Source organism: Balearica regulorum, chromosome 28, assembly GCF_011004875.1.
Source record: "Balearica regulorum gibbericeps isolate bBalReg1 chromosome 28, bBalReg1.pri, whole genome shotgun sequence".
Taxonomy (NCBI): Eukaryota; Metazoa; Chordata; class Aves; order Gruiformes; family Gruidae; genus Balearica; species Balearica regulorum.
Window position 1 is genome coordinate 2,173,173 of NC_046211.1, and position 26,498 is coordinate 2,199,670.

The following is a 26,498-nucleotide window of genomic DNA, read 5'->3' on the forward strand; positions in this document are numbered from 1 at the left end:
GGCTCCTAATTTCCCTGGGTGACGTTCTTGTTTCTCGCAGGGCATGTTACCCACAGGGTGAAACACCCCGGGGTGTTTATTTCCAGCCTTCGCCCCACCTTCGCCTTGTGATGAATTCGAGTCATCTGATGAGCTGCTGGCCCCCGCGGGGGGGGGGAGTGGAAAGGGGTGGGTTATTTCAGTCCTATGTGTTATTTCCTCTCTTTCTTTGATAACACAGCAGCGCACAACACTCCTTCGGCCGCCTCGGTGCGGGCTGCCCACCAGCTGCCTCTGCTCCGTTCCAAGACATGGGGCGGGGGGGGAAAAAGTGACGGTTGGGTTGAGATGGGGGAGGCTGCTTGTCCCGGCAGAAAAAGTCCAGGGGTTCTGGGGTAAAAATCCTGCTTTATTGGCTCAGTGGTGCCCAGCGTAGGCACCCAGAACCCCCATGCACAAGCACGGGGCACAGCAGTAATGACACGCGCACGGCCACGTCCCACGGGGGGGGGGTCCCTGTGCCACGGGGGTCCCCATTCCCACCTGGATTTGGGCACACGCTCGAGCATCCATAGGAAGGGCTGAGGCGGCACGTGATGCTCGTGGCCCCCAGCTGCCACGTGGCCCCCAGGCAGGAGCATCGTCCCGGTTCAGTCCCCATGCTGCACCTTGGGGGTGGCCTCTTGCTCCCTGGGGGTGTCTGGAAGCTGCTGGGCTCCCCCGGGAGCCCTCAGTCAGCACCGGGCTCCCCGGAGCAGCGGGGACCACTGCCAGCTGCGGGGGTATCAGGCTGGGGAGAAGCAAAATCAGGTGCTGGGGGGTGGGGGGGGAATGACAACAAACCCTCCCCAGGGACCCGCGTGGGCTGGAGGGGCCAGTGACTGAGGCTCAGTGCATTGGGGTGAGATACCTGGGGTGGTGGGGGGTCCGGCTCGCAGAAGGTGGTTTCGGTGTGCTCTGGGGCTGGGGGTTTCTCTGACCCCTTCCTCTCCTCCTGCAAGAGAGCTGCGCTGACCGACCTCATCGCCGACCTCCACTGCATAGTGTGGCAGCAGTGGATGGGGAAACTGAGGCACGGGCTGGGGCTTGCCCAAAGCCACGCAGGGGCTGGAAAGCAGCTCTAAGTCCTCACAGCCAACGGTGAGAGGATCCCCATCAGCCGGGCTCACCTGGGGAGCGGAGATTATTGGGGTGGTGTCATGGATAGGGAGGTGGTCCAGGGCTCCCAAATCTGCAATTCAATGAGCTGGGATGTGAATCACGGCACTGAGACCGGGTCAACGATGGTATAACGAGATGCCCCGGCCTCGCGGGGGTTGGGCTGACCGCATCTCACCCGAAGAGTCACTGGCGGAGGCGGATTGGTCCCGGCTCCCTGCGGGCCAGGGCAGACACAGGCGTTGTTACAACATTGGGGCCAAACGGGCTTTGCAAAAAGCCCAGCAAGACCCTCCTGGGAAGAGGGCAGTGGTGGGAGGTGAGCTTTTGGTTTTGCTTTGCAGGAGAAAAAAAATCCTTAAGGTGAAGTTTGTGTTAAAGCAGAGAAGGAGAAGCCCCATGGCAAAGGGCAGAGCAGGCACTGAGCTGCAAAACTGAGCAGAAAAGGGAGTTATGGGTTAAACTTCTGGAGTTTTAAAGCCGGGTTTAAGCAAGGAGGAACCCTCACCATGGGGCTTAGCTATGGTCAAAGGGGTTTCCAGGGATAGCCTCTGGTTGGTGCAACGGCCTGATGCTGCACCCCCCGCTTCCCCCCCCCATGAAGCCAGACCCACCCTCATTGAGCTGAACTAAAAAAGCTTTTTGCTGCACTTCTCGATTCTTTGAGGATGTGGCTTGTGGCACGGCCGTCACCCTTTTCTGCTAACCCAGTGCATTGCTGAGTGAAGGGGAGAGAGGTGCTGGTGCCCCAGCACGGGAGCTCACCTTCCCCCTTGTTCCGCCGGTAGGTGAAGAAGAGCACGAACAGAGCAACCACCACAAAAATGACGGGGGCCCAGTACCTGACAGGAACAGCCGATGCATTTTCTACGGGAAGAGATAGGAGATGTGGGCATGATGCATGCAAAGGTGGCTGGGGAGGGGGGTGTGCCAGGCACTGGGGGGGGGGGGGGTGTCTCTTGAGGGGGGCGGGGGGGGAGGTGTGTGTGCAGGACCCTCCAAGGATGGTGGCACATCCCCAAGCCACATCTCTTCCTTTCTCTGTGGGACTCACGGGTTTTATTCCCCGCTCGTGTCAGCACGGGGGTGGTGAAGGGGTCCCCGGTCTGAGGAGGGGTTGGGGTGGCTGTTGGACATGTCATCAGGTTGTCCACATCCCCGGCGGTTGTGGTGGGGGCTCCCGTTGGCTCCAGGACGTCATCACGCTGTGTGATGCTTTGATGCCCTGGCTCCCCTTCTTTGACGACGAGAGCTAGGAACGATGGTCATTAATTCGTATCAATTCAGAACTGCTCCCAAGGATCAGGAAGAGAGATGTAGAGCTGAGGGCTTAGGGAAAGGCAAGGTATGAGCAAGAAACGGCTAACCCATGTCCCTCCATCCTCAGGTGACTTGAGACAGAGGTGTGGGGCTGGAGGAGCATTGCCTGAGCGGGCTGGTGGTTGCCAGTGGAGCTGTGGGTTGCTGGCATCCCACATCCTGCTGGGGCGGCGAGCGGTTGGATTCACACCGCTCTCCTGCACATCTCCGCCGAGACAAAAGACAAACCCCCTGCTAATGAAGAAGGTGCTAACAGCAACAGTACCGCGGTGGATGCTGGGGAGACCAAGCTGAGGGCTTGTTGGAAGTCATCATGGCCACACGCTGCCGGGTGGCATCACACTGACGCAGCACCACAGAGCTGCCAGAGGTTGGGCAACTGGTAGCCATGCCAGCGCAAGCGGTCGCTCTGCGGTGCCCAAATGGTGTCCCCAAGCAAACCAGCCCTCAGCCGCTATGATCCCGGCCGTGAAAGGGGATGAGCAGTCTGCAAACATCCCTGCTGCTTGGCCAGCAAAGGGCTGGGCAGGGGTGGGGGAGCCCAGGGCACGGGTCTGAGCACAGCTCGGTGCTGGGAGAGCCCAAGAAACCCCAATCGTCTCCCCGCACACAAGCCAGACACAAACCAAGCAATAAAGCAGGCGGCCTGAGCTGTGCCCCCTATAAAACAGCCAGGCAAGCAATCTTCTCTACCACAGAAGGTCCCCTGGGAAGGCATCATACCCACTGCCTTCACACCGACCCTTCCTCCTCCTCCTCCCTCCAGCCCCAGAGACAGGGGGAGGCCCCTGGACCCAACCTCGCCCCCCTGGCCCCACTCACCAGCTCCAGAGCAGAGCACTGCGATGCAGAGCCACCCCGTCCCAACACCTCTCGACTCCATCCTCCTCTGCCCCAGCAAGCCTTCCACCACCTCTCCCCGTCTTGCAACATTCTTCCTTCCCCTTTCTGCCTGACCAACGGCTTCCTGTGAGCTCAAAGGTGTTGGTAATGAAACAGGATGATTAATAAAACCATCCTGGGGGATGATTTCTGGGGCTGTGCCTGGGGTAAGGGATGGAGCCCCATCAGCATGGGCAAAGGAGGAGGTGATGTTCCAGCGCTGCCCCAGCTCCATTCAGGCCAGTCCCTGGTGCCATCACCGCTGTTTCAAGCCCTATCCAGGCTGGGGATTGGAGTTCCAAGGACAGATTTGGTGCCAAACACAATCCCTTGGCAAAATGCATGACCCACTGAGGTATCTATATTTAACCGATCAGCATGAATTTGAGGAATTCAAAAACAAGCCTGTCACATACCGCGAAAATGCAGAGAATAAACAAATTACTCCACGGGCTCGTCAATAATGGACTGTTTTCACCCAAAATAATATGCAGACAGAAATCAAGCTCAGATGCATCTTGCATTTTTATTCCAGTAGCTCCTAGAGGGCTCTCCTGTGCCAGGCACTTCAAAGAAATCTCTGGTTTCATCCCTGAATAATTTACTATCCGCGCAGACAAGACAAAGAGCAAGGGGAAGCGACACGCGCGGGAAGAGGCTTCCGAGTGCAAGTGGCATCTGTCTGCCCGGCGTCACTGGAAAATTGATGCCAATGTGCATGTTTTGCTCAGTTGCCAGCTCTGGGTGGGTTTGGGGAACAGGGAGGGTGGGGAAGTGCCCTGTGCCCTGCTCACTGGGCACCTGGGTCCCTGTAAGTCCCAGCTCGAGGTGAACCCAAGCAAACCCTGCTGCAGGACACACATCCCGATGGGATGCAGCCACTACCGTGCCGAGCAGCATCCCTGCATCGCTTGGAGAGCTGCTCTTCTCCTTAAAGGTCTGCTGGGAAGCCACCTAATTCCACTGACACAGCACTTCACATACAAATATTTCATCCAAGAATGAAATCTCATATACAAACACATCAAAGGAGTGGAGCAGGATGGCACCAGCCATGGTCCTTGTCCTGTTTTCGTAGAACGGTTTGGGTTGGAAAGCACCTCCCAGCCCATCCAGTCCCACCCCTGCCATGGGCAGGGACCCCCTCCACTAGCCCAGGTTGCCCAAAGCCCCATCCAACCTGGCCTTCAACACTGCCAGGGAGCCAGGGGCAGCCACAGCTTCTCTGGGCAACCTCTGCCAGGGCCTCAGCACCCTCACAGGGAAGAATTTATCCCAAGTATCTCATCTGAATCTCCCCTCCTTCAGCTTAAGGCCCTTCCCCCTTGCCCTGTCACTCCCTGCCCTTGTCACCAGCCCCTCTCCAGCTTTCCTGGAGCCCCTTTAGGGACCGGAGGGTGCTCTGAGGTCTCCCCACAGCCTTCTCTTCTCCAGGCTGAACAAGCCCAACTCTCAGCCTGTCTCCATAGCAGAGGTGCTCCAGCCCTCGGATCATCTCCGTGGCCTCCTCTGGACTCTCTCCAACAGCTCCATGTCCTTCTTGTGCTGGGGACCCCAGAGCTGGACACAGCACTGCAGGGGGGTCTCACCAGAGCGGAGCAGAGGGGCAGAACCCCCTCCCTCGACCTGCTGGTCACGCTGCTGGACACGCAGCCCAGGACACGGTTGGCTTTCTGGACTGCAAGCGCACATTGCTGGGGCATGTGGAGCTTCTCGTCCCCCAACACCCCCAAGTCCTTCTCCTCAGGGCTGCTCTCCATCCATTCTCCACCCAGCCTGTAGTTTGGGATTGCCCTGACCTGTGTGCAGGACCTTGCACTGGGCCTTGTTTCCTCTGGCCCCAGCATGGTCCTGCAGCATCTCAGAGGACTGTAAGCTGTTCATTCACAACAGAAAGCAATCCTAAGCACGGTGCTGAGGCACTGGAAGATTTGCAAGGTCCCCAGCAGGCTTGGGAGCAGCAAGCACTGAGGAAGCAGCTAGCAGCACTGAAACTACAGCAACTTTCTACTACCAAGTGTTATTTTTGCTTTCTCTTGGTTTAGTAACCAAATGAAGCAGCCAAAGTATTTACCAAGTTTAAAAGCATAGCAAAAAAGAAAAAAAAAATTAAAAAGGGCTTTAAGATGCTCCTCAATTTTTCCTGCCCTCTTGTCCTGAGGCTCTGCACTGTGAGGTGCTGCAAGGCGAACCACAGGACCATCAGCTCATGTTTCTGTTCGGGGAAGGCTGGGTCTGGAGCTACAGTTTTGGGCCATGTTCCTTGGTCTGCTCAGAGAGGGCAGAAAAAGGAGTCCAAATCCCACGTGGATACCAAAACACAGGCAGAGATCCTGTGCCAGACGAACCTGCGCCTATGGGGTGCTTGCATCCTCATGTCAATGACCAGGGACCACCGCTGAGAGGTGAATCAGAGGCAGCAGCCATGGGAAGGGAAGGGAAGGGAAGGGAAGGGAAGGGAAGGGAAGGGAAGGGAAGGGAAGGGAAGGGAAGGGAAGGGAAGGGAAGGGAAGGGAAGGGAAGGGAAGGGAAGGGAAGGGACGGGAAGGGACGGAAAGGAAAGGAAAGGACAGGGAAGGGAAGGGAAGGGGAGGGGCGGGGGGGGGGGGGGGGGGGGGGGGGGGGGGGGAGGGGGAGGGGAGGGGAGGGGAGGGGAGGGAAGGGAAGGGAAGGGAAGGGAAGGGAAGGGAAGGGAAGGGAAGGGAAGGGAAGGGAAGGGAAGGGAAGGGAAGGGAAGGGAAGGGAAGGGAAGGGAAGGGAAGGGAAGGGAAGGGAAGGGAAGGGAAGGGAAGGGAAGGGAAGGGAAGGGAAGGGAAGGGAAGGGAAGGGAAGGGAAGGGAAGGGAAGGGAAGGGAAGGGAAGGGAAGGGAAGGGAAGGGAAGGGAAGGGAAGGGAAGGGAAGGGAAGGGAAGGGAAGGGAAGGGAAGGGAAGGGAAGGGAAGGGAAGGGAAGGGAAGGGAAGGGAAGGGAAGGGAAGGGAAGGGAAGGGAAGGGAAGGGAAGGGAAGGGAAGGGAAGGGAAGGGAAGGGAAGGGAAGGGAAGGGGAGGGGAGGGGAGGGGAGGGGAGGGGAGGGGAGGGGAGGGGAAGGGAGCAATGCTGCAGCCCCATGAGTCAGGGCCTGGTGGAGAGGAGCACTGTGCTCAGAGCAGGCTCATGCTGGTGCTGTGCCGCGGGGTCTGGCTAGTTGACCTACAAGTAGAGGCTTTTCTCATCCTACTTCTGGCACCCTGGCATGCCGTTGTCCATCTTCTCATCATCCGTCTGCATCTGCAAAGAGACAAAAGCTTTGCTTGGGCTTCTGGGAGCTGATGCCTCCCTTGGTGAGAGATGGGGATCTACAGGCTTGACTCCAAGTACTGAACCCCAAGAAAGCCCAGTGAAGAACCATCTGTCTGTGCCCCTTGCTCCAGGGTTACGTGTCTCATCCTGGGGTCTTGCCCACCTCCATGAGCACCAACTCACCCTGGATGGTGAAATAGATGGTCTTGGAGGTGTCCACACTGGGGGTTGGTGACATCTTTGTGTTGTCTTGCTGTGCATTCGAGAAACTCTGCAGGTGCTCCTGGGGAAAAGATTTTAAAAAGTATTTCCATGGCTCAGAGCTGGCAAATGGATCTCAAAGCCTGGGTGAGCCAAAGAAGCCAAGTTTGGTGGGGTTGGGGGCAGAGACTCTGGTAATGCACCAAGAAGTGTAGGCAGGTGGCCATGGCTGCTCTTGGGCAAGCCCCAGTGCTGGCATGTCCCCCTTCAAGTTCCCAAGAGGATCTAACAGACAAACCCTGGGGTTGTCCGTCCAGCTGCCGTCCTTCCTCCCTGTCCCAGCCACGTGGCTCCCAGACCATCCCCGTCCTGTGCAGCTGCATAGCCAGGTCCAGCCACGTACCTGGAGGATGGGGATGAACCTGCACGCACTTACCTGCTGGGAAGGGCCAACTTGGGCGTACACCGTCATGTACTCTGCTCTGGCCCCTGCAAGGAGAAACAAGTGGAAGGTCATCAAGGGAGCAGGCTGCCGCAGCCGGGAAGAGGCAAGGATCTCTTTGCAACACTGAGATGCTCCTCAACAAGGGCTGGAGGGAATCCTGGCTTAAAATGTGCTAGTCTTAGGTGAAAGCCCGGCCAGCCCCTTGGAGCTGCTGGAGGTGTTTGCTGTGGGTCTGGGTTGAGGTGAGCATCACTTCTCATCCCACTGTCCCTCCTGCCCCAGCTGCTGCGGGAGCGGGGCACCTGCTTCCAGCTCAAACGACAGCAGTTGAAGGGACTTGCTAGTGAAAAATCAGCTTTTTTTAATTTAAATACAAGATCTCCGGCTGCTTTCGGAGGACGATACGCATTTGTCTCTCCTTCATACGTTGCCACCATTGCAGCAAACATTACCATCAGCTCATTCTTTGGCTCATTGAACAGAGTGGGGAGAGAGGATTTAAATCCTTCATTACCCCTTTTTTGGGTCGAAATTTCAATGCCTCTCATTTGAAGTGCTGCTGGCAGCCCCACAGAGGAACAGCCACTCAGGCTTCAGCCTGGGCACAGAGCAGCGCTTCAGGGAGAGGTTTTGCCAATGGAAGAGCTGGACCCAAATTACTGGACAGGAGGAGCCCATGGTCCTGGTGATCAGTGTGCCCTGACATCCTGCTTGGGCACACACAAACGCAAAATGCAAGGCAGGAACTCTCCTGTTCATGTCAGCTTTATTTCAGCTTACAGAAACAACAAAACACACATACAAAAAGAAAGTCAGCAAGATCCTTGCTGGGCATTGGCTCAGTTGTAGCAGTGATAGGAATGGCATGGCCCGTCAAAAAATGTCCCTGAACATCAGGGAGAGGATATGGAAACTGGTCCAGGGGTGTCTTCTTCCACCATGTTTCTCGTCTGGACTCGCACCCTGAACCCCTGAGTCTAGCGAAGCTGATCCTGAAGTGATGCCAAGGGCATGCTTCAGTCTCTGCAGCTGCCATCGTGCTGCTCCACCTTGCCCAGGAGCCTCTGATCTCTGCCCCCAAGAGCTAGGGAAACCAGGCAGTGGCTATTTCAAGCAGCAATTGCAGTCAGTGGTTGCTCAAGCGGGTGTGCTGCTGCAGGGAGGTTGTTTCTGGACATGGGGCACGCGACTCCTCATTGTTTGTCTCTGCTCCCCCAGTTGTCTCTTGCCAGCTCTTTTCATTTCCCCCAAATCCCTCTTGCTTTGGTGATCTCATGGCTGCGCTCCCAGCTCCTTCTTGGTGGGCTGGCACGAAGTTTTCCAGAAAAAGACTAGGGGAGAGCATGGCTTCAGCCACCACAACATCACCTGGGATCATCCCCTTTCACTCGCCTCTGTGCATGCAGGGTGGGGGCATGGGGAGGCATTGGGATCCCACGAGCCATGGTACCCTCTAGTACCAAGCCACGGCAGTGGATGATTTCCCTCCTGATCTTAAATGCGACCAGGCTATTCCCACCAGGAAAAAAGAGGAGGGAGAGAAATGCCTGTGGGAGCCCCAAAGTCCTACCTGTGTTCATAGCCTCAGCTGCAGGCAAACAGAAGATCCTCTGGCCTGGGGGAGAAGCGACATGGGGCTCCCGTCAGCAGCAGCAACCAAAGTAAACCCTGAGCAGCATCCTCAGCTTTGGCTGCCGCAGCCTCCCAGGTACCTGGGTCCCCTCTCAGGTCCCATCTCCTGCTTGTGTCTGCAGGGACAGTTACCTGCGGGGGAAGCAGCTCACCTTTGCATTTACGGTAGATCACGAAGATAACCACTGCTAAAAGCACTCCGACTACGATCACCGATATGGCCACTATTCCAGCCTGCCTGATGGAGTAGGTGCCTTGAAAGAGAAGAAGGTCCGGTAACAACATCCCAAAACATACCTGCCTTTCCCTGGCATCAGACTGGGGAGAAATGGGCGCGTCTCTGCTTCAACACCCCGCTGAGCCCTTCCCTGCTTCGCAGGGACCCTTATTGCACGATAACACAGTCCAACACAGAAAGGAGGCAACATGCTGCACGAGGACGAGTGGCTTTGCAGAGAGAGCAGTGGCTGGGAGACTTCTGCCCCAAACCCCCTGTGGTCCCCCCCGCTGATGTTCCTTTGCATTCCAGGAACTTCATTCATTGGTTTTTTTTTTTGTGGGGGGGGGAACCCCCACCTGGGCTGGAGGCAGCAGTTGTACACAGAGCCATGGTCCCACCTCCAGCCCATCCTTGGCTCTGCCTCTCCTTTGCACAAATTGATTTGACGCTCCCATCCCAAGGTGGGACTTTTTAGGGGACAAACTAGAAACGTGGACCCACCTCCCCTCCCCAAATTCCCCAGGCGACAAAGACATGGATGCTAAAAGCACTGTCCACAAAGCGTGGATAACCCCCGCGAGCTGTTTTGGGAGGAGACAAACTGTGCTGGCCCATCTGTGCTCCCCCATCTCCAGGCATGGTGGTCCGGCATGGCCAGACACTGCTAGCTAGCTCGGGCACACTCAGACATTTAAGAGCAAGACTGGACATGGATGGCTGGTTTGGCAGCTCACCAGTGGTGGGACAGTGTGTTGTGTTTTCTGACGGCACGGGCAGCACGGTGAAGGGAGACAACAGGGAGAGAGGTAAATGCCTCTGCCGAGGATCCGCGTTTCTGTCTTTGCACGCCGAGGCACAGCTCAAGGGAAAGCTGGAGCCACTGAGAGCAGAATACGGCCCATCCCCACTGCCCACGCATCTTACCGTGGCTGTTACCTGCACAGAGGGCAGCAGGCGAGATGATTGTGATGTTGCGGCTGCTGATGGGGTTTCGCACCGTGCACGTGAGCAGCAGTAGCTTGTCCTGGGGCAACTCCTCTACCAGCACCATGGGCCCCTTGCTCCATGTCTGGCCCCCCGTGCTCCAGTCGTAGGAGACGTTGCCGAAGTCAGAGCCAGAGCCCGAGACAGTGCAGTGCAGGGTGTAGCTGCAGCCATCGGCTGAGCAGTTCTGCGTCACGCAGGTCACCGTTGGCACCACCAGCTCCCCTATGGGAAGCAGGGGGCTGTCAGGAAATCTCCAACCCCCCATTAAAAAACCAAAACCCAAATGCCAATACTAGAAGGCACTTACTGTACATGTGTAGGGTGTGTAGGTACAAGGTGTTTTTTCCCCCTGAGATCTTTGCAGTGTAGGTACCAGCATCATCCATCCTCAGCTGGATGATGGTGAGCGCCCTGCCATTCTCAGTAAAGGCCAAGCGTGTCTTGTAGTTGTCATCAAAAAAGATGACTTCAGGAGGATTGCCGAATATCACGGTTGCTATGACATTGTTGTGAAAGCTCCAGGCTGCGGCTTGTCCATCCAGGCTCTGGAGGCGAAAGGTGACAGAACTGCCCGCGGCCCTGGTCACCTCTGCCCCGTCATCAATGCACGCTGGGGAGAGAAGCTGGGATGAAGGCAGCACGCCCAGGGAGAGGATGCACAGCGAGCTTGGGGTCTGGCTGGTGGAGAACGCGGGAGGGCTCGGGGAAGGGTCCTTGGCTGAAAGAACCACCTCAACCAAAAAGAAGAGCTTTGTCCCGCTGCGGTCATACAGCATGATGCCATGGACAGGCTGATCTATAGTGGCCAGAGCCCCTCGTGTTATCGCACACAGTATCTCTGTTCAGCTGTGGGTAAAGCCATAGAATCATAGAACAGTTTGGCTTGCAAGGGACCTTTAAAGAGACCTTTGAGGTGCAAAATTAAAGTGCAAGGAGGAGTTTGCAATGGCTCAGAAAGTTCAGGAAAGTTTCATTTCATCGCCACACTGAAAGGTCAAGCTCACCTACACGAGCAGGCAAGAAAATGGGTGGCCCCTTTCCCAGATGTGCAGCTACTTCTGCCCTCTTCTGAGAAGGAAGCAGACACTTCCCTCTTATTTTAACTACTTCCCATTCTACAAATCAGTGCTTCCCAGTCTGGTCTGGGGATGGATGTTTTTTCCTCAGTTTCTGGAAAGGGAACTGATCCTGGCTCAGCCAGACAGGCAGACCCCGAGGCTGTCACATCTCCTCAGGGCTCTGCATTTCTGGTGCCCCCTGCCTCACCCTGCAGGGACACCTCTGGAACGTCGAGAACAGGCATCTCTGACCGCATGGAAGGAAAAACTGGTCGGGGAGATAAACTTGAAGTAGTAAATTCTGCCGAAACAGCAGGCAAGGGTGCTGGAGGGCTCATCTAGCAGTAAAACCCTCTTCAAGGCTGCGGGGAGAGGACCTGGGCAGACCCAGCATCTCTGCCCATTTTGCCTTGCCTGAAAAGAGGCAGAAAGTGTCCCCTGTTCCAAAGAGCCCTAAATACCCCACAAAAAAAAACCCAAACACAGGAGCACAGAAAACTCAGAGAAAACACGCGGAGGAGCAGACCCTGAACGCAGAGCAGAACAGCAAACTCAGTGGCCTGTGCACATCTGGCAGCAGCTGGATGGAGGCTAGGCGAGAGCTGAGACCTGATGCATTCACTCATTAGCAGAGGAGGACCACACGAGAGTGAGACACCAACACCGGGTTGTGCTAGGCATCTTTCACTCTGATTTGCCCAACATCCTTGGGACAAACTCCATTCCCGCGGAGCTGCACTGCTGGTCCCACACGTGCCAACCCTGTCCCCGCTCTCCCAGGAGTCCTGAAACACTCCCTGAGCCCTTTGTGGGCTCCTTCCCTTCCACCGCCAAGGGAAAACGAGCATCTTGCACTTACTTGCTTGGTGGAGAAGGAGGAGGGTGACCAGCAGGCACCAAAACGCATCCATCAACCTCCGGTGCGCAGAGAGGGCCTCTCCACACCCAGCATCTGCTACAGTTTATGGTGACAACAGGAAGATACAAGCACCTGCATATAGTCATGACTGGATGGGTGGTGATAAATATTTCATCCAATCACTGCCATCAAGTGGTGTGACTGGGCTCAGAAAAGTATGACAGAAAGGAACATTCCATGTGCGTAATAAAAAAATTAACCTGAAAAACTCTAACCAAAGATGAGTGTGGCAGCTAGGATAGAGTGTTATCATAGTCATGTGTGACAAGTGTCTCAGCTCCTCTATGGGAATCAGCCCTAAGAGAGGGGTATCGTGAAGACCATCGCAGGTCAGCACCCAGGAGCACACTGGTGCCCACGGACCGGTGCCACCAGGACATCTGTGTTGGTTTTGCGTGGCAAGGTTTTGGTAGTGGGGGGGGCTACAGGGGTGGCTTCTGTGAGAAGCTGCTAGAAGCTTCCCCTGTGTCTGACAGAGCCAATGCCAGCCGGCTCCAAGACGGACCCGCCGCTGGCCAAGGCCAAGCCAATCAGCGCCTCTGAGAGAATATATTTAAGAAGGAAAAAAAACAGTTAGAGAGAGCTTTTGCAGCCAGAGAGAGGAGTGAGAAGATGTAAGAAACACTGCAGACACCAAGGTCAGTGCAGAAGGAGGGGCAGGAAGTGCTCCAGGTGCCGGAGCAAGATTCCCCTGCAGCCCGTGGTGAAGACCATGGTGAAGCAGGCTGTCCCCCTGCAGCCCATGGAGGAAGGATGAAGGGGTGTAGCGATTCCACCTGCAGCCCGTGGAGGACCCCACGCTGGAGCAGGTGGAGGCACCTGAAGGAGGCTGTGACCCCGTGGGAAGCCCGCGCTGGAGCAAGCTCCTGGCAGGACCTGTGGCCCCGTGGAGAGAGGAGCCCACGCCAGAGCAGGTTTGCTGACAGGACTTGTGACCCCGTGGGGGACCCACGCTGGAGCAGTTTGCTCCTGAAGGTCTGCACCCCATGGGAGAGACCCACGCTGGAGCAGTTCATGAAGGACTGTAGCCTGTGGGAAGGACTCACGTTGGAGAAGGCCGTGAAGGACTGTCTCCCATTAGAGGGACCCCACGCTGGAGGAGGGGAACGATGAGAGGAGTCCTCCCCCTGAGGATGAAGAAGGGGCAGAAACACCGTGTGATGAACTGACCGTAACCCCCACTCCCTGTCCCCCTGTGCCGCTGAGGGGGGCAGAGGTTGAAGCTGAGAGTGAAGTTGAGCCCGGGAAGATGGGAGGGGTGGGGGGAGGTGTTTTGAGATTTGGTTTTATTTCTCATTCCTCTACTCTGTTTTGCTTAGTAATAAATTAGATGAATTCCCTCTCTAAGTTTGGTCTGTTTTGCTCGTGATGATAATTAGTGAACGATCTCTCCCTGTCCTTATCTCGACCCACAAGCTTTTCGTTGTACTTTTTCTCCCCTGTTTGGTGAACGAGGGGAGTGATAGAGCAGCTCTGGTGGGCACCTGACCCTCAGCGGGGTATCCACCACAACACCTTTTGTAAGAGATATTGATATCCACGTTCTCCAGTCCCCCCAACCAGGACAGATGAGTGACAACTGCAGGAAAGAAGCCGCTTCCCTAATTCAGATTATTCTGGGAAATAGCATGACACTGGTGTCATACTGAAATTCAGAGAATCACAGACTGGTTGGGGTGGGAAGGGATCTCTGGAGATCATCTAGTCCAACCCCCTGCTAAAGTAGGATCACCTAGACCAGGCTGCACAGGTTTTGAATCTCTCCAGAGAAGGAGACTCCACAACCTCTCTGGGCAGCCTGTTCCAGTGCTCAGTCACCCTCAAAATGAAGTTGTTTTTCCCTCCTATTCAGGTGAGGGAAGCATGCTGGAACAGCTGGGGAAGTTGGGCTTTAAAATAGCCCTGGTTCCTCTACCCCAGCAAGGGAGTGGGGGCTGCTGTAGCCCCTCAGCGCTGCCCCGATGCTGGGTGATGGGATACATTAAGCACAGAGACCAGTATCGTTGCTCAATACCAAAGCACTAAAACTCCTAAAAACAGCTCCTCTCTTTCACAACCTCCTGGCATGGGGGGTGAGATGAGAGGCACAAAGAGACACTCCAGGGGATGAGCCACCCCTTAACCCCCTTTGCCTCCTCCGACCGTCACCTGGGAGCTGGGGAGGTGGGGGGAACTGTGGCATCGTGGCTCAATGCTCCTCTGCAATGGCAATATTAGCATTTTTACTTGAACTCTTCCCCATAATGAGCATCTGACGTCCCCTCGCGGCCAGGAGGGTGGGCTGAGATGGCTGGACACATGTTGGAGCAGCACATGACGGGGTCGGGCACTTGCCCCATCTTTCTATAAGGACCAACACAGGTAGCACTGGGTTCCATCCTGCACAAGTGCCAGGCACAGAATTTAGGGCTTTTGCACCATTTTAGAGGCATAAGGGCAAGCGTGCCTTTGCCCTTCCCTGGACCTCTCTGTGCTCCTGGGGGAAGTGGTTGTTTTGCGGGCAGACTTTTCCAAGGAAGCAACTCAACTGATTTTCTGCAGTAACGAAATAAGGAAGCTATGGAGGTGCAAACCCACTGATTTCTCTTCCCCCTCAAGACCTGATCCAGCCCCTGACACACTTCTCCAGAAAACCTTTCCAAAAGACTTTACTATAAATTTATTTTCCTTTCCCTTAGCAGCAGCACATGAGATTAGACCCACTGTATGAGCTGAGTTATGTTGGCATTATAAAATACCTCAGACTGGGAGGGGGACTGGAAAGATTTGACAGCCCTGGTCCCTCCTCTGGGCTACCTCCAGCCTCCCCGTGCTGGGTGTTTCTGCAGCGAAGTCGGGAGCTGCTGTGGGCTGGGGGTGGCCAGGCCATGGGCAGGGGCTGTGTCCCCCTCTCAGCCAGAAATTCAGCTTTAAATAGTCCATCTGGAAGATCCTCACCTGTTCCCATAGTCATCAGTGGAGAAGGATAGGAATGGAAAAGTGCAGTTGGACGTGGCTGCTTCCCCTGGTGCAGGGGATCAGGCTGGGTGCTGGGCAGGGCTCAGCTCCGAGGGGATTGCAAAAACTTTCTTCACCCTTGGGCCGAAATCCAATGTTTCATAACCGGTTGCAAGAGCAGAGGTTGGAAAAAAAAAAAATAAAATTGCTTCTGATTTTTCCCCACTGCTGTTGAACCCACGTCCCTGCGTATCACCGGCATTGCTGACTGCCACGAGCTGGAGGCTCCCTCTAGTGAAGCCAGGTCCACAGGATGAGGCTGTGGGGTGAAAACCCATGGGGCAGGGCTGAGGTTGGAGTGCAAATCTGCTCTGGTCATGTCTCCTGGTGCTGCACCACGGTGCTGATGGGCTGACCCTTCCCCTCTGTGGCACCGATTCTCTCTCTGTTGCTGATGCCTGGCTGCAGGGTTGTATCTAAAGCCCCTCTAGCCTCTCTTGGTCCTTCAGCATCTTGCTGGCCACCCTTAGCCACAGCCCGGGGAGATTTCTTGCCTTGCTTCAGATCTGCTCTTTTCTCCACCTTCCCTCATCTCCGCAGCCATCGTTGCAGCCCCAGCTGCAGTGGGGGGGTCTGTGCATGCCAGAGGATATTGCCCCAATTCCCCATGGACGAGCAGGGTTTCCTCCAGCCAGGAACATGGATGTCAGTGCCCGGTGAGCAGAGCTGGAGGCCGGTCTGGACTGCTGCCCGCTGCCTGGTGATGCTCAGGCCATGGGCATCATCACGCTGGCGTAAACTGTTGTGAGCTCCTTGTCGGGGCTCTGAAGCAAAAAGCAGGGAAGCAAAGGGGTCAGCAAGGTGCTTGACATGGGGGATCCATGGGTTTCCCCACGGTGATGCCCAGCCTGGGCAAGAATGGGGGGAGAGCAGCCACCCTTACCGGCGAGAGGGGTGGGTGGCCCTGCAGGGCAGGCGGCTCTGCCGAGGGGCTGCGTGGGGGATGTGGGGCTCTGCTGGGGGCTGGGGCCGTGTCCAGGGGCAGGCCGGTGGCTGCAGCATAGATAGTGGTGCAGGAGGGGTGCTCGGTGATGGGGGTCCCTTTCTGCTTCTGCACGGAGAGCAAAGAATGAGCAGCAGCAGGCAGCTCACCAAGGGGGGCCTTCACTCCCTCCTTCCCTCCCCTCTATGTGGACCCCCCATTTCCTCCCCAATTTGCACTGAGCAGGACTCGGGGAGGGGAGAAAAAACACACAGTCTGTCCTCAAAGCCACCCTGGGATGCTGGGGAAGCTGCAGCACCCGACCTTATTCCCAGCAACTCCCAAATTAATGGTGGCAAGGCTGGCTCCTAGAACGACAGCCATGAGTGACCCAGGGGAGCCCACAGCCACCCCAGTCCCCCCCAGCCACAATCTGACTCTCCCCCTTGCCAGCCACAGGGCTGCTGTGACACCCAGTGCACAAAGTCCATCAGAGAGTGACCCGCAGACCAGCGAGGAAGCACCCAGCAATGACCTGGGGCTTTGGGTGCTGCTGCCTTTGCTAGTCCCCAAAGCAGGCTGCCATCATCCAAGACCCCCCCCACCCAAGAAACCCTGGCAGGGTTGTGCCCATGCTCCCTACTGGCTGCAGTGCTTGGGGTCCCATCGCTAAAAGAGCAATTCCATCGGTAAAGGAGCATTTCTGTCACTAAAGGAGCATTTTCCCCCATGCCAGCTGAGGTCCTGTCGGTCATAGCTCACCTCCACCCGCTGCACCTGGGAGTAGATGGTGTGCACCGTGCTGTCCTCAGCAAGCGGCGAGTGCTCCTGCTCCTGGCTGGCTGCGGAGGGATAAGCAAGTCACTGAGCTGCCAGGGGAGCAAGGACATTGGGGGATGCCTGCGTTTTGCAAGCCACATCCTGCTCCTGTACCCCAGGGCACAGCGAGGGTGTGGCCATGCTGGATCCGTCCGCGGCATGGTGCCCGCTGGCTGGACCTGGCTGCATCCCTATCGCTGCAGCTGCCCAGCCGTGGTCGGAGGATTTCTGGTCACCACAGGTCAGCTTTGCAAATTTGCCACTACACAGGGAGTGGGAAGGGGGGGGGCAGAGCCTGGCTGAGGCACTGGGGGACATGATGCTCTCTCTAATTTGGGCAGGGACCATTCAGTTCCCCTTGAGATTGTGCAATACGATCTCAGAAGTTCATCCAGCTAAAGTGTTGGAGATCACGTGCACTTATCTTTTTTTTGTTTTTATTTTTCTCTCTCTCTTTTTTTTTTTTTTTTTAAGCTGGTTTCCTTCCTGCCTTTAATCTGTGCTTCAAGAGAAACACATTTTGCACCTTCCCAATAGCCAGGGTACTCCCAAGACGAGGTGCCCAATGAGAGTCAGCCTCTTGGCCCTTGGTGGCAGCTTCTACCCTGCCCCCCCCCCCCCCCAAGGCTCACCCCACCCAGGAACCACCAAGCACCCTAGCACCCCTCCCTTGCGGCACTCACCAACGGGCATGGCCAAATGGGTGGCCACAAAGCCGGTGAGCATCATCACTGCAGCGATGGGCAGCACCACCATCAGCACGAGATGCTCTGTCCTCAGCCTGGTGCTGCCTGGGATGGGGGGCAAAGAGGGGAGGGCGTTAGCCAACAGCCCTGGGGCCCAGGGTCACCCAGAGCTCAGCGAATGGGCTGCTAACATCTTACTTCATCTCATCACCTAGTTTCAGGCTGATGATGTCGGTAGAACAGGAAACAAGGGGCAGGAAATGCCTCTTAAGCAGAACTCTGTCTAATCGCCTCCAGACTGCAACAGTCAGTGCAAAACCTGCTGGGGGCCAGATCGGGGACAGATAAAGCCTTGAAAATGTCTTCGGTGGCTTTACAGAGGCCTGGGGAGAGGCAACCCCTTTGTACAATGATCTTGCATTGCAGGTGTGTGAGAAGAGGGCCCTGGGACAGAGCTCTGCAGCTCCAGCCACCAGCCAGGCTCCCATCACAGGGTGGCCCCGCTCCTAGACCACTAACGGTGACATCATGAGGGGTGTCCCATGATGCAAAGGGTTTTGGGGCAAGGGGGTGAGAAACAAGCCCAATCCCCCCCTGGAGAATCCAATTTCAGCATCTTAAGCAAGAGTCCCGACCATTTTTCCCCACAGGCATATATTTTCTCAGCACAGGTCACTGTGAGAGCCCCAGCAGAGACATGACTTTGCCTCTGGGTCCCCGGGGAAAGGGGCAGCCACCACGCTTCCCAGCTCAGATGAAAACCCCCACGTCACGAGGAAGTGCTAGAAAACCCCGGTGACTTTTGCCCCGAGAACCTCCGAAGGGGAAGTTGTCACAGAGGTTTTTGTCCTCCCCAAGCCACCCAGCATACGAGTTTCGTATTTAAAATAAACCTTGAGCACCGAGGCACGGCAAGTGTGGTGGCTGGGCTGGCTGGGGAGGCAGGTGGGACCCACAGCTCCATGGCTGGCGTTTACTGGAAGAACTGGGCAACCCTGAGCAAGTGACGCAGCAGCCACTTTTCTTGCAAAAGACTCCTTTGAGACTGCATCATGAAAAAGTCCCCTACAAAGCAAAAGCAGGGCCGTGAGGCTGGAGAGAGCTGGGTCAGCAACTGGCGACTTACCCCCTTGCTCGTAGCTGCACTCGGAGGAGTCAAAGGGGACGACCTGGCTGCTGACGGGGTTGCTGGCCGTGCAGGCGCAGGCAATGCTTGCATTCTGCAGGGAGTAGGAGAGGTGCAGGAGGCTGCCGTTGTGGGAGCAGAGCCCCGAGGTGCTGGTGTCCTGGCTGCCCCAGCTGTAAGAGACGTTGTCCCCTTGCTCCGCTGTGCAGTTGAGGGTGATGGTGCAGCTGCTGTTGGCCAGCACCCAGTTGAGGATCTGGATGCTGGGATTGGACACCGGCTCTGGAGAGAGGGAGGGAGGGGGCAAAGGTTTGTGTCTGGGGAAGGATACAAACGTTGTGTTGGCCCCTGCCTGGGAAATCCTGCTGGTCTCTCCTAAATCCCAAGGGGATGGCAAGGAACCGGTCTGATGCCAGACCCACTGCAAATGGCATTGGAGAGGGGCGTGGTCTGCATCGACCCAAATGCTCCTGTGCGTATCCAGATGGGATTGCAAGAGGGTCCTGGACTCACTGCAGTACCTTGACATCAGGGTGGGCATCTCCCACCCACCTTGACCACCACGCACCTCCCAGACCTGCTCCCAGCACCGCAAGAGGCTGGGAGCATCCAGCACAGTCCTCCCAAAACAGCATGTCTTACCATACACCTCCAGCTGTATCTGCCAGACTTTCTCCTCCGACCCCTTGCTGACTAAGTACTCGTAGAGCTGTCTGTCCTGCCGGCTGGTGTTCAGAATTTCCAGGGAGAAGTCTGACTCATGGAAGCGAGTTCGTCCCTGCATGTAGTTGGTGTAGTTGCCATCTAGGTACTTGAGCAGGACAAGCTTCCTCTGTGGGTCCTCCGTGTCCCGCTTCCAGACAGCCTCCCCGAAGTTCTTGGTGATGCTCTGGAGTTCAGGGGGGATCCGCAAAATCGTCGCCTTTCCCAAGGTGCCCAGCACCATCTCCCTTGCCCCGTGGCCCATGCCTGGGAGGAGAGAGGAGAGAAGGGCTGAGGCAGGCAGGGAGGCATGGGGGGCTCAGAGCAACTGTCCCCCACCCATCCTAGCTCTGCCAGAGGAGGACGGATGCCCATGGAGCTGTGGTAGCCAGTGACGGCATTGGATCCACCCTGGTAACGTGCACATTGGGGATGGCTTAGGTTGCATGCGACAAGTCAGTCGAAAATTGAACAGATTATCTAACCGCGTTTTTGAGCTCTGGGTTATCCACCACATCCTGCACCAGCGATTACCAGTGCGTGGGAACACAAGTTGTGCTGTAGATCAGGGCTCATTGCGAGCTCTGCCCCATGCCCACCCCACAGGATCATTCCCAGAACCAAAGGAGTGACCCCCAGCCCTCAGTACCACATCCTCGACCCCAAAGGATGCAGATGGAGTGCTCGGCTCAGGAGCCAGAGGGGAAGTGTTGCCTTCCTCTGCTCTTCCTTGTCACCCTCACCTTCCCAGAGCGAGGTGAGAGATTCTTCATTTGCATCAGCCTCAGTGTTCTCCCATGTTGGGCATCACATGTCACGGCCGAATCCTGATTTAAGGATGGCACAACAGCCAGCCAGCACAGCGAAACATCACTCCATGGAGCAGGGATGCCTCAAGCAGGGGAAGGTCCTTGCAGTCCCAGACCAGCGGGGATGCTGGTCCAGGGAGAAGGGTGCTGACAGCAGTGGGATCAGCCTGGAGAAGTCCCTGTGACACCAGGGCAGTCCAGAAGGAAGCGATGCTGGGTGGTTCTTGGCCAAAGCCTGCAGTTGGGTGCACATCATGGCACCCACCTCCCTCAAGTGCCTCAGCTCCAGAAACTTTCAGTGGGACTTTTCTTGTAGAAACTGAAGGAAGTGCAACCTCCTAGAGGTGAGCTCAGGTGTAAATCCCAGGTTGTCCTTCTCCTGGTCGCAGTGGTCCCAGGTGTGCTTCTTGGTAGCCACAGCAAAGTTGCTCTTAAGACGATGGGTCCAAGCATCTCCCATGTGTCCCAAAGCATCCTGACCACCCAGATTTCCTGGAGAGCACGCGGGAGGATCTTCTCCCCTAGACCCTTTCCTGTCTTTGGCTGCAAGGCAGTGATTCATATTTGCCCACACCCCCGGGCAAAGGAGTTTATTTTTGTAGGAAACAGTGTGGGGACAGGTGCCAGCTCACAACTGCTGCCAGCAACGCCAGCGTGGAAGGGACCTCACCTTGTCACCCCCATGTTTTCTACCAACTTCTTTCCATTGGGGTGAGGCTTTGCCCCAGAGAGAAAAGAAAAGAGTGGGAGGTACCACAGAAGAACAGGTCTGGGGAGGCCCAAATAAGACCAGTATCCACCTCTCCTGTGGCGTGTATGGTTCCAGTAAAAGCCACAGAGCAAACACTCTCCCAAGTGAGTGCCATCACTTATTTTCCCCCCCTCTGTGGCATAAAACATGGCAGTTTCTGAGCTGTCCCTGTGGACAACATCTCCCCAGCATCGAAGCAGCCATGCGGACACGGCTGTCATCCCTCAGAAACCCTGCAGTCTGGCTGAACCAGTGCCTCACACATTTTTTTGCTGATACATTTACAGCACGCAGGTGGATGTTGTGTTTTCTCAGCAACACATGCAGCGGTTAGGCTCCTTATTAATTACCAAATGGAAAAGCCCTTTTTACATCATGTTTACAAAACTCTCTGCCCTGGAGGGGAAGATGACACGGCTGGAGCAAGGCTACAGGAAGAGGGATGTAAAGAGATCTGAAATCATCTGTGTTGAAGCCCAGATGAAGGGGCTGGAGGAAGGCAAGCGATCCGTACTGGCATGGTGCTAGGTCTGGAGCAGCCCTCACATCAGGTATTGGGCTCGTGGGACTTTCAGTGTGCTGGCTAGGCAGAAAACCCCAGGGGGATTTTAAACGCAGGTATTCTAGTAACAGTGAGCCAGCAGAGACAAGGAGAAACCCCAGCTCTGCCAAGGTCTCCTGTTTCCTGGCCGAGCCCTTTGTTTTACACAGATGCAGTGGCAGAGGGCTCGTGGGGCTGCGGGGACACACAGTGTCCCCAGGAAAGGGGAACAAACATCAGGCTGGCACCAAGAAGAGGGTCAGGATTACTCAGAGCTCCCTTTGCTCTGCTCTGCTTGGGGACCCTGACTCACCTGAGTGCTTTTGCACAGGCTCAGTGCCATCACAATGGATTTTGCAGCATCATCCCATAACTACTGATGGGCTGGGAGGAAAGGACCCAGGAGCCCTGGTGGGGGAGTCCGGGGGGTCGTCATTCCCCGATCAGCTGGTCTGGGGGGGATTTCGATGCATCCAGGACATCATCATCCCCAGGACACCATCCACAGCTGGCCAGGGCTCTCTGGGCACTCAGAAAACAGGCATTGCCTCACTGCCAGTCCCTTTCCACTCGCCTTATACACATTTCATTGCTTCAGTACCATCTCCCAGCCTGCTGGCACCTCTTGATCCGAGACACTCAGTGTCACACAGAGTGAGACAATCCACCAAGGATCTTAATCTCAAGTAACCCAGTTCATATCTGGTACTAAATTATTTGCTCAATGCTATTAATACCCCATTAAAACACACAGTAAAGCATTTCACTATTGCAGCTACACTTTGTCCATCACTATCTTTGCTCGTTCATCATCTTTTATTCTCTCCTCCCTCAGCCTAACTAGTAGAAGCATATTAGGGATGCACCACACATCCAGCTCAGAGTTGCGAGCCATTTATCTTCTATATGAATATGTATACTCGATCTGCCCATCCGCCCAGCTCACAGCTCGTGATTTCTAAAGGTCTTAATATCCAAGAAAAATCCCCAAACAGTCTGAATGGAGCATTTCATAGAAAGGAAAACATACATACCCCAAACACGGCCGAGAGAGATCAGCAGCCAGAGACAGACGCTGCAGCCCATACCGCGGTTCACGGAGCCTCTGCTGCAGTGGGGTTAATATCTGCTGCCGGGCTCATTATAAGAACAGGTATACTCAAATCAGATCTGCCTTGGGCCATGTGTTTCCTGTTTTTGGCTGAATGACTCTTTTTTCTTTTTTCTTGAGTGGAAAGTATTCAAAGCACTGAGTTGTGCTGCTGAATGCTTCACTGGAGACAGCCCAAGAGACCTGCAGAAGGAAGCAGAGCATCGATTTATAGTTTATATCAGAACTGCATCATCCTGCCACAGGTCCTTAACCCGACCTCAAAAGAAGAGGAAATGACCAGCAAGAAAATCATTTCATGTACAGTAAGAGCTTCCCGGGGCTGTACAGAGCTTTCAAACCCTATCACCGCAGAGGGGATGGAGGCGGGCAGCAGCATCCCACGTGGCAGCATCCCAACCACTGCTGCTTGATCCCAGCACCGTGGGGCTGGAACCTGGCATGAAGCTCTCCCAGTGAGCCAATGTGCACCAGTGCTCATGGCCATGATGCTCATCGGTGCAGGGAAGCCCCAAATATTATGGGATTAACACATACCCCTGCTTTGGACTGCATGGGATCTACAGTGAGGAGGAGTATGGGTGGTCTTTAAAAACTCACAGAGGAAAAGCCCAGCCCTTGTTCTCAAGGACTTCAATTTGCTCCCGTTCAATGTCATCCCCATAGCGGGTGCTTAGGGATGGGTACAGTCCCCTCCCCACGTGGGGATGGAGCGGAGACTGCAGACTCCCGCACCCAACGGAGAGCTGGGGATGGGGAGTGCAGGGAAAACACCACTAGCTTGTTCCGCTACTGGAAAGGGGCAAGAAAAGCTTGGTTGTTTTTGTGTCTTCAGTGGAATGAATTATTCACATCTGTTGGTGCTCAGCCCGCGCAGCTTTAATATGGAAGAAGAGTTTTTTCCTATTGCTTGCTTCAAGTTTTCGTTGCTTTTTCTGCTTTTCAGAGAGCGGAGGTGACAGGGTGAAGCACAAATTCCTCCCCTGTTTTAAACCAGACTTGAGTACCACAAGGAAATAAAAGGTGAACTTACATCCCATCCATTTTCAGTGGAGCCAAGCTCTGAGACTTCCATGAGTTTTGTTGCCAATACATTATTTCTAATGATAAAAAGCCTAAACCCACACTAAACCACCTGTGGTGGTTTAACCTCGGTTGGACGCCAGGTGTCCACCAAACTGCTTTATCACTCCCCTCCTCAGCAAGGCAGGGAGGGGAGAAAATTAAGATGGAAAAAACCAACACCAAACTCATGGGTCAAGATAAGACAGTTTAATGTAGCTAAAGCAAAAGGCCGTGTGCAGAAGCAAAGCAAAAAGCAAAAGATTATTCTCTACTTCCCATCAGCAGGCGATGTCCGGCCACTTCCTGGGAAGGAAGGCTTCAGTAGGCATACTCCTTACTCTGGAAGACAAATGTTGTAAAAAAACCTGAATGCCCCTGCCCTGTTCCTCCCCCTACCTCTCAGTTTCTCATTGCTGAGCAAACATCATGTGGTATGGAATATCTCTTTGGTCAGTTCGGGTCAGCTGTCCTGGCTGTGTCCCCTCCCAAGATCTTGCCCAGCCTCAGCCTGCTGCTGAGGGAGGGCAAGAAATGTTGGAGAGACAGTCTTGATGTGTGCTGGCACTGCTCAGCAGTAGCCAAAACACTGGTGTGTTACCGACATTTGCTAGCTACCAATGCACAGCACAGCACTATGAGGGCTGCTGTGGGGACAATTAACTCCATCTCAGCCAGACCCAATACACCACCCTGGCATCCCGCTAGGCTGCTCCTTCCCACTCGGAAACCATCTCGCTGAGAAAAACAAAACAAAACAAGCTATTTCCCAATAACTAGCAGTTCACGGAAGGGAAGAGCTCAGCAGAGGCGTAAAAAAGAATGAGTAAGAGCAGTACGAGCGGACTCGGCTCCTTTTCTCACCACACGTACACAAGGAGCTTCGACTCAGCTGAAACGTGGTGGTGGTTCCTACCGGAGGCAGCCAGCTGCTGGACCAAGCGCTTGGCCACGTGATGGAAGGACAAAGACATCACCTTGGGGTACTTCGCAGAGTAGAAATCTGCCCCAACACAAATCACACCCGAAGAGTTAGTGGTCAGGAAGGAGGTCTCCAGTGGATGGGCTCCACCAGCTCGGCCACCCAGGCAGGGCTTCAGGATGGTTCCCAACCCTCACTATGCCACGGATAGGTGCCCCACAGCTGGGTGCAGGGCTGTGCCAGCATGCAGAAGACCATTGACCAGAAACTGCCACAGGAAAGACATAAAACTGCAATATCACCCATACAGGCAGTCACAGAAAAACCTCCTCTAAATGAAAATAATGATCCTTGTATTGGGTTTGCATGGCAAGGTTTGGGGGGGGGGGGGAGCTACAGGGGTGGCTTCTGTGAGAAGCTGCTAGCAGCTTCCCCTGTGTCTGACAGAGCCAATGCCAGCCGGCTCTAAGACGGACCCGCCGCTGGCCAAGGCCAAGCCAATCAGCGCCTCTGAGAGAATATATTTAAGAAGGAAAAAAAACAGTTAGAGAGAGCTTTTGCAGCTGGAGAGAGGAGTGAGAAGATGTAAGAACATCTGCAGACACCAAGGTCAGTGCAGAAGGAGGGGCAGGAGGTGCTCCAGGTGCCGGAGCAGAGATCCCCCTGCAGCCCGTGGTGAAGACCATGGTGAAGCAGGCTGTCCCCCTGCAGCCCATGGAGGGAGGATGAGGGGGTGTAGAGATTCCACCTGCAGCCCGTGGAGGACCCCACGCCGGAGCAGGTGGAGGCACCTGAAGGAGGCTGTGACCCCGTGGGAAGCCCGCGCTGGAGCAAGCTCCTGGCAGGACCTGTGGATCCGTGGAGAGAGGAGCCCACGCCAGAGCAGGTTTGCTGGCAGGACTTGTGACCCCGTGGGGGACCCACGCTGGAGCAGTTTGCTCCTGAAGGTCTGCACCCCATGGGAGAGACCCACGCTGGAGCCGTTTGTGAAGGACTGTAGCCCGTGGGAAGGACTCACATTGGAGAAGGCCGTGAAGGACTGTCTCCCGTGAGAGGGACCCCATGCTGGAGCAGGGGAACGATGAGAGGAGTCCTCCCCCTGAGGAGGAAGAAGCGGCAGAAACACCGTGTGATGAACTGACCGTAACCCCCACTCCCTGTCCCCCTGTGCTGCTGGCGGGGGCAGAGGTTGAAGCCAGGAGTGAAGTTGAGCCCGGGAAGATGGGAGGGGTGGGGGGAGGTGTTTTAAGATTTGGTTTTATTTCTCATTCCTCTACTCTGTTTTGCTTAGTAATAAATAAGATGAATTCCCTCTCTAAGTTCAGTCAGTTTTGCTCGTGATGACAATTAGTGAATGATCTCTCCCTGTCCTTATCTCGACCCACAAGCTTTTCGTTATACTTTTTCTCCCCTGTTTGGTGAACGAGGGGAGTGATAGAGCAGTTCTGGTGGGCACCTGGCCCCCAGCCAGGGTCAACCCACCACATTCACGAAGCAACAGGACCCATCAGTGAAAAGAGCATACTGCTTCTCATTCTCTGGCAATTTATTATATAGCAGGGCTTCTTCAGCGCATGTCACCTCCTCCTCTGGTGACAGTCTCAAATCTTTGCCTTCTGGCCAGTTTGTGATCACTTCCAGAACTCCTGGGCAGTTGGGGTTTGTTTGTTTGGGCTTGCTGTGTGATGAGCGCAACCGACTTTACGTAGCATAAGTTGCATGATGTGTGGAGGGGCACTTCTCGTGGATAGGGACACAAAGTGTGGCAAAAGGTGCCAGCCCCAAAAGGGTTACCTGGCCCTGTTTGGACCCATTCCGTGGCTAGGCAAGGCTGCAGCCCCAATGTGAGTGGTGCTGTGCGTGGGGGGCAGAGGGAGGTTTCAGGGCAGGGAAGGCTTTTGGAGCTGCTACCATCCACATGGGAGAAGGGGCTGGATGATTTCATTTTGCAGGCTGGACACTGATTTTG

The 26,498-nt window shown here is 55.4% G+C and overlaps 3 protein-coding genes across 7 annotated transcripts; all 3 read right to left on the reverse strand.

The window, feature by feature from the left end:
• Window positions 1-378: 378 nt before the first annotated feature.
• LOC142598484 (uncharacterized) lies at window positions 379-3,379 on the reverse strand. 4 transcript variants are annotated; one of them, XM_075737147.1, is made up of 7 exons: window positions 3,280-3,379; window positions 2,192-2,389; window positions 1,903-2,004; window positions 1,316-1,354; window positions 1,149-1,210; window positions 890-973; window positions 379-769 (listed from the first exon to the last, which is right to left on the reverse strand). In XM_075737147.1, exons 1-7 carry the CDS (start codon window positions 3,338-3,340, stop codon window positions 710-712), a joined length of 606 nt encoding a protein of 201 aa, XP_075593262.1. In that variant the 5' UTR covers window positions 3,341-3,379; the 3' UTR covers window positions 379-709. The 4 variants fall into 4 exon arrangements, with proteins under 4 accessions (XP_075593262.1, XP_075593263.1, XP_075593259.1 ...); XM_075737148.1 differs by lacking the exon at window positions 1,316-1,354; XM_075737144.1 differs by having other exon boundaries at window positions 749-769; window positions 890-1,210.
• Window positions 3,380-6,396: 3,017 nt separating this feature from the next.
• LOC104642750 (SLAM family member 5) lies at window positions 6,397-12,087 on the reverse strand. The gene is made up of 9 exons (XM_075737241.1): window positions 12,022-12,087; window positions 10,412-11,430; window positions 10,042-10,326; window positions 9,852-9,878; window positions 9,050-9,151; window positions 8,836-8,880; window positions 7,257-7,309; window positions 6,803-6,902; window positions 6,397-6,607 (listed from the first exon to the last, which is right to left on the reverse strand). Exons 2-9 carry the CDS (start codon window positions 10,878-10,880, stop codon window positions 6,594-6,596), a joined length of 1,095 nt encoding a protein of 364 aa, XP_075593356.1. The 5' UTR covers window positions 10,881-11,430; window positions 12,022-12,087; the 3' UTR covers window positions 6,397-6,593.
• On the reverse strand, window positions 12,077-22,630 carry LOC104640086 (signaling lymphocytic activation molecule). Of its 2 annotated transcripts, XM_075737242.1 has the most exons (8): window positions 22,469-22,629; window positions 19,274-19,600; window positions 18,632-18,913; window positions 17,503-17,610; window positions 16,763-16,842; window positions 15,962-16,129; window positions 13,597-15,842; window positions 12,077-12,461 (listed from the first exon to the last, which is right to left on the reverse strand). In XM_075737242.1, exons 1-7 carry the CDS (start codon window positions 22,518-22,520, stop codon window positions 15,786-15,788), a joined length of 1,074 nt encoding a protein of 357 aa, XP_075593357.1. In that variant the 5' UTR covers window positions 22,521-22,629; the 3' UTR covers window positions 12,077-12,461; window positions 13,597-15,785. The 2 variants fall into 2 exon arrangements, with proteins under 2 accessions (XP_075593357.1, XP_075593358.1); XM_075737243.1 differs by lacking the exon at window positions 15,962-16,129 and having other exon boundaries at window positions 22,469-22,630.
• Between the last annotated feature and the right edge of the window lie 3,868 nt (window positions 22,631-26,498).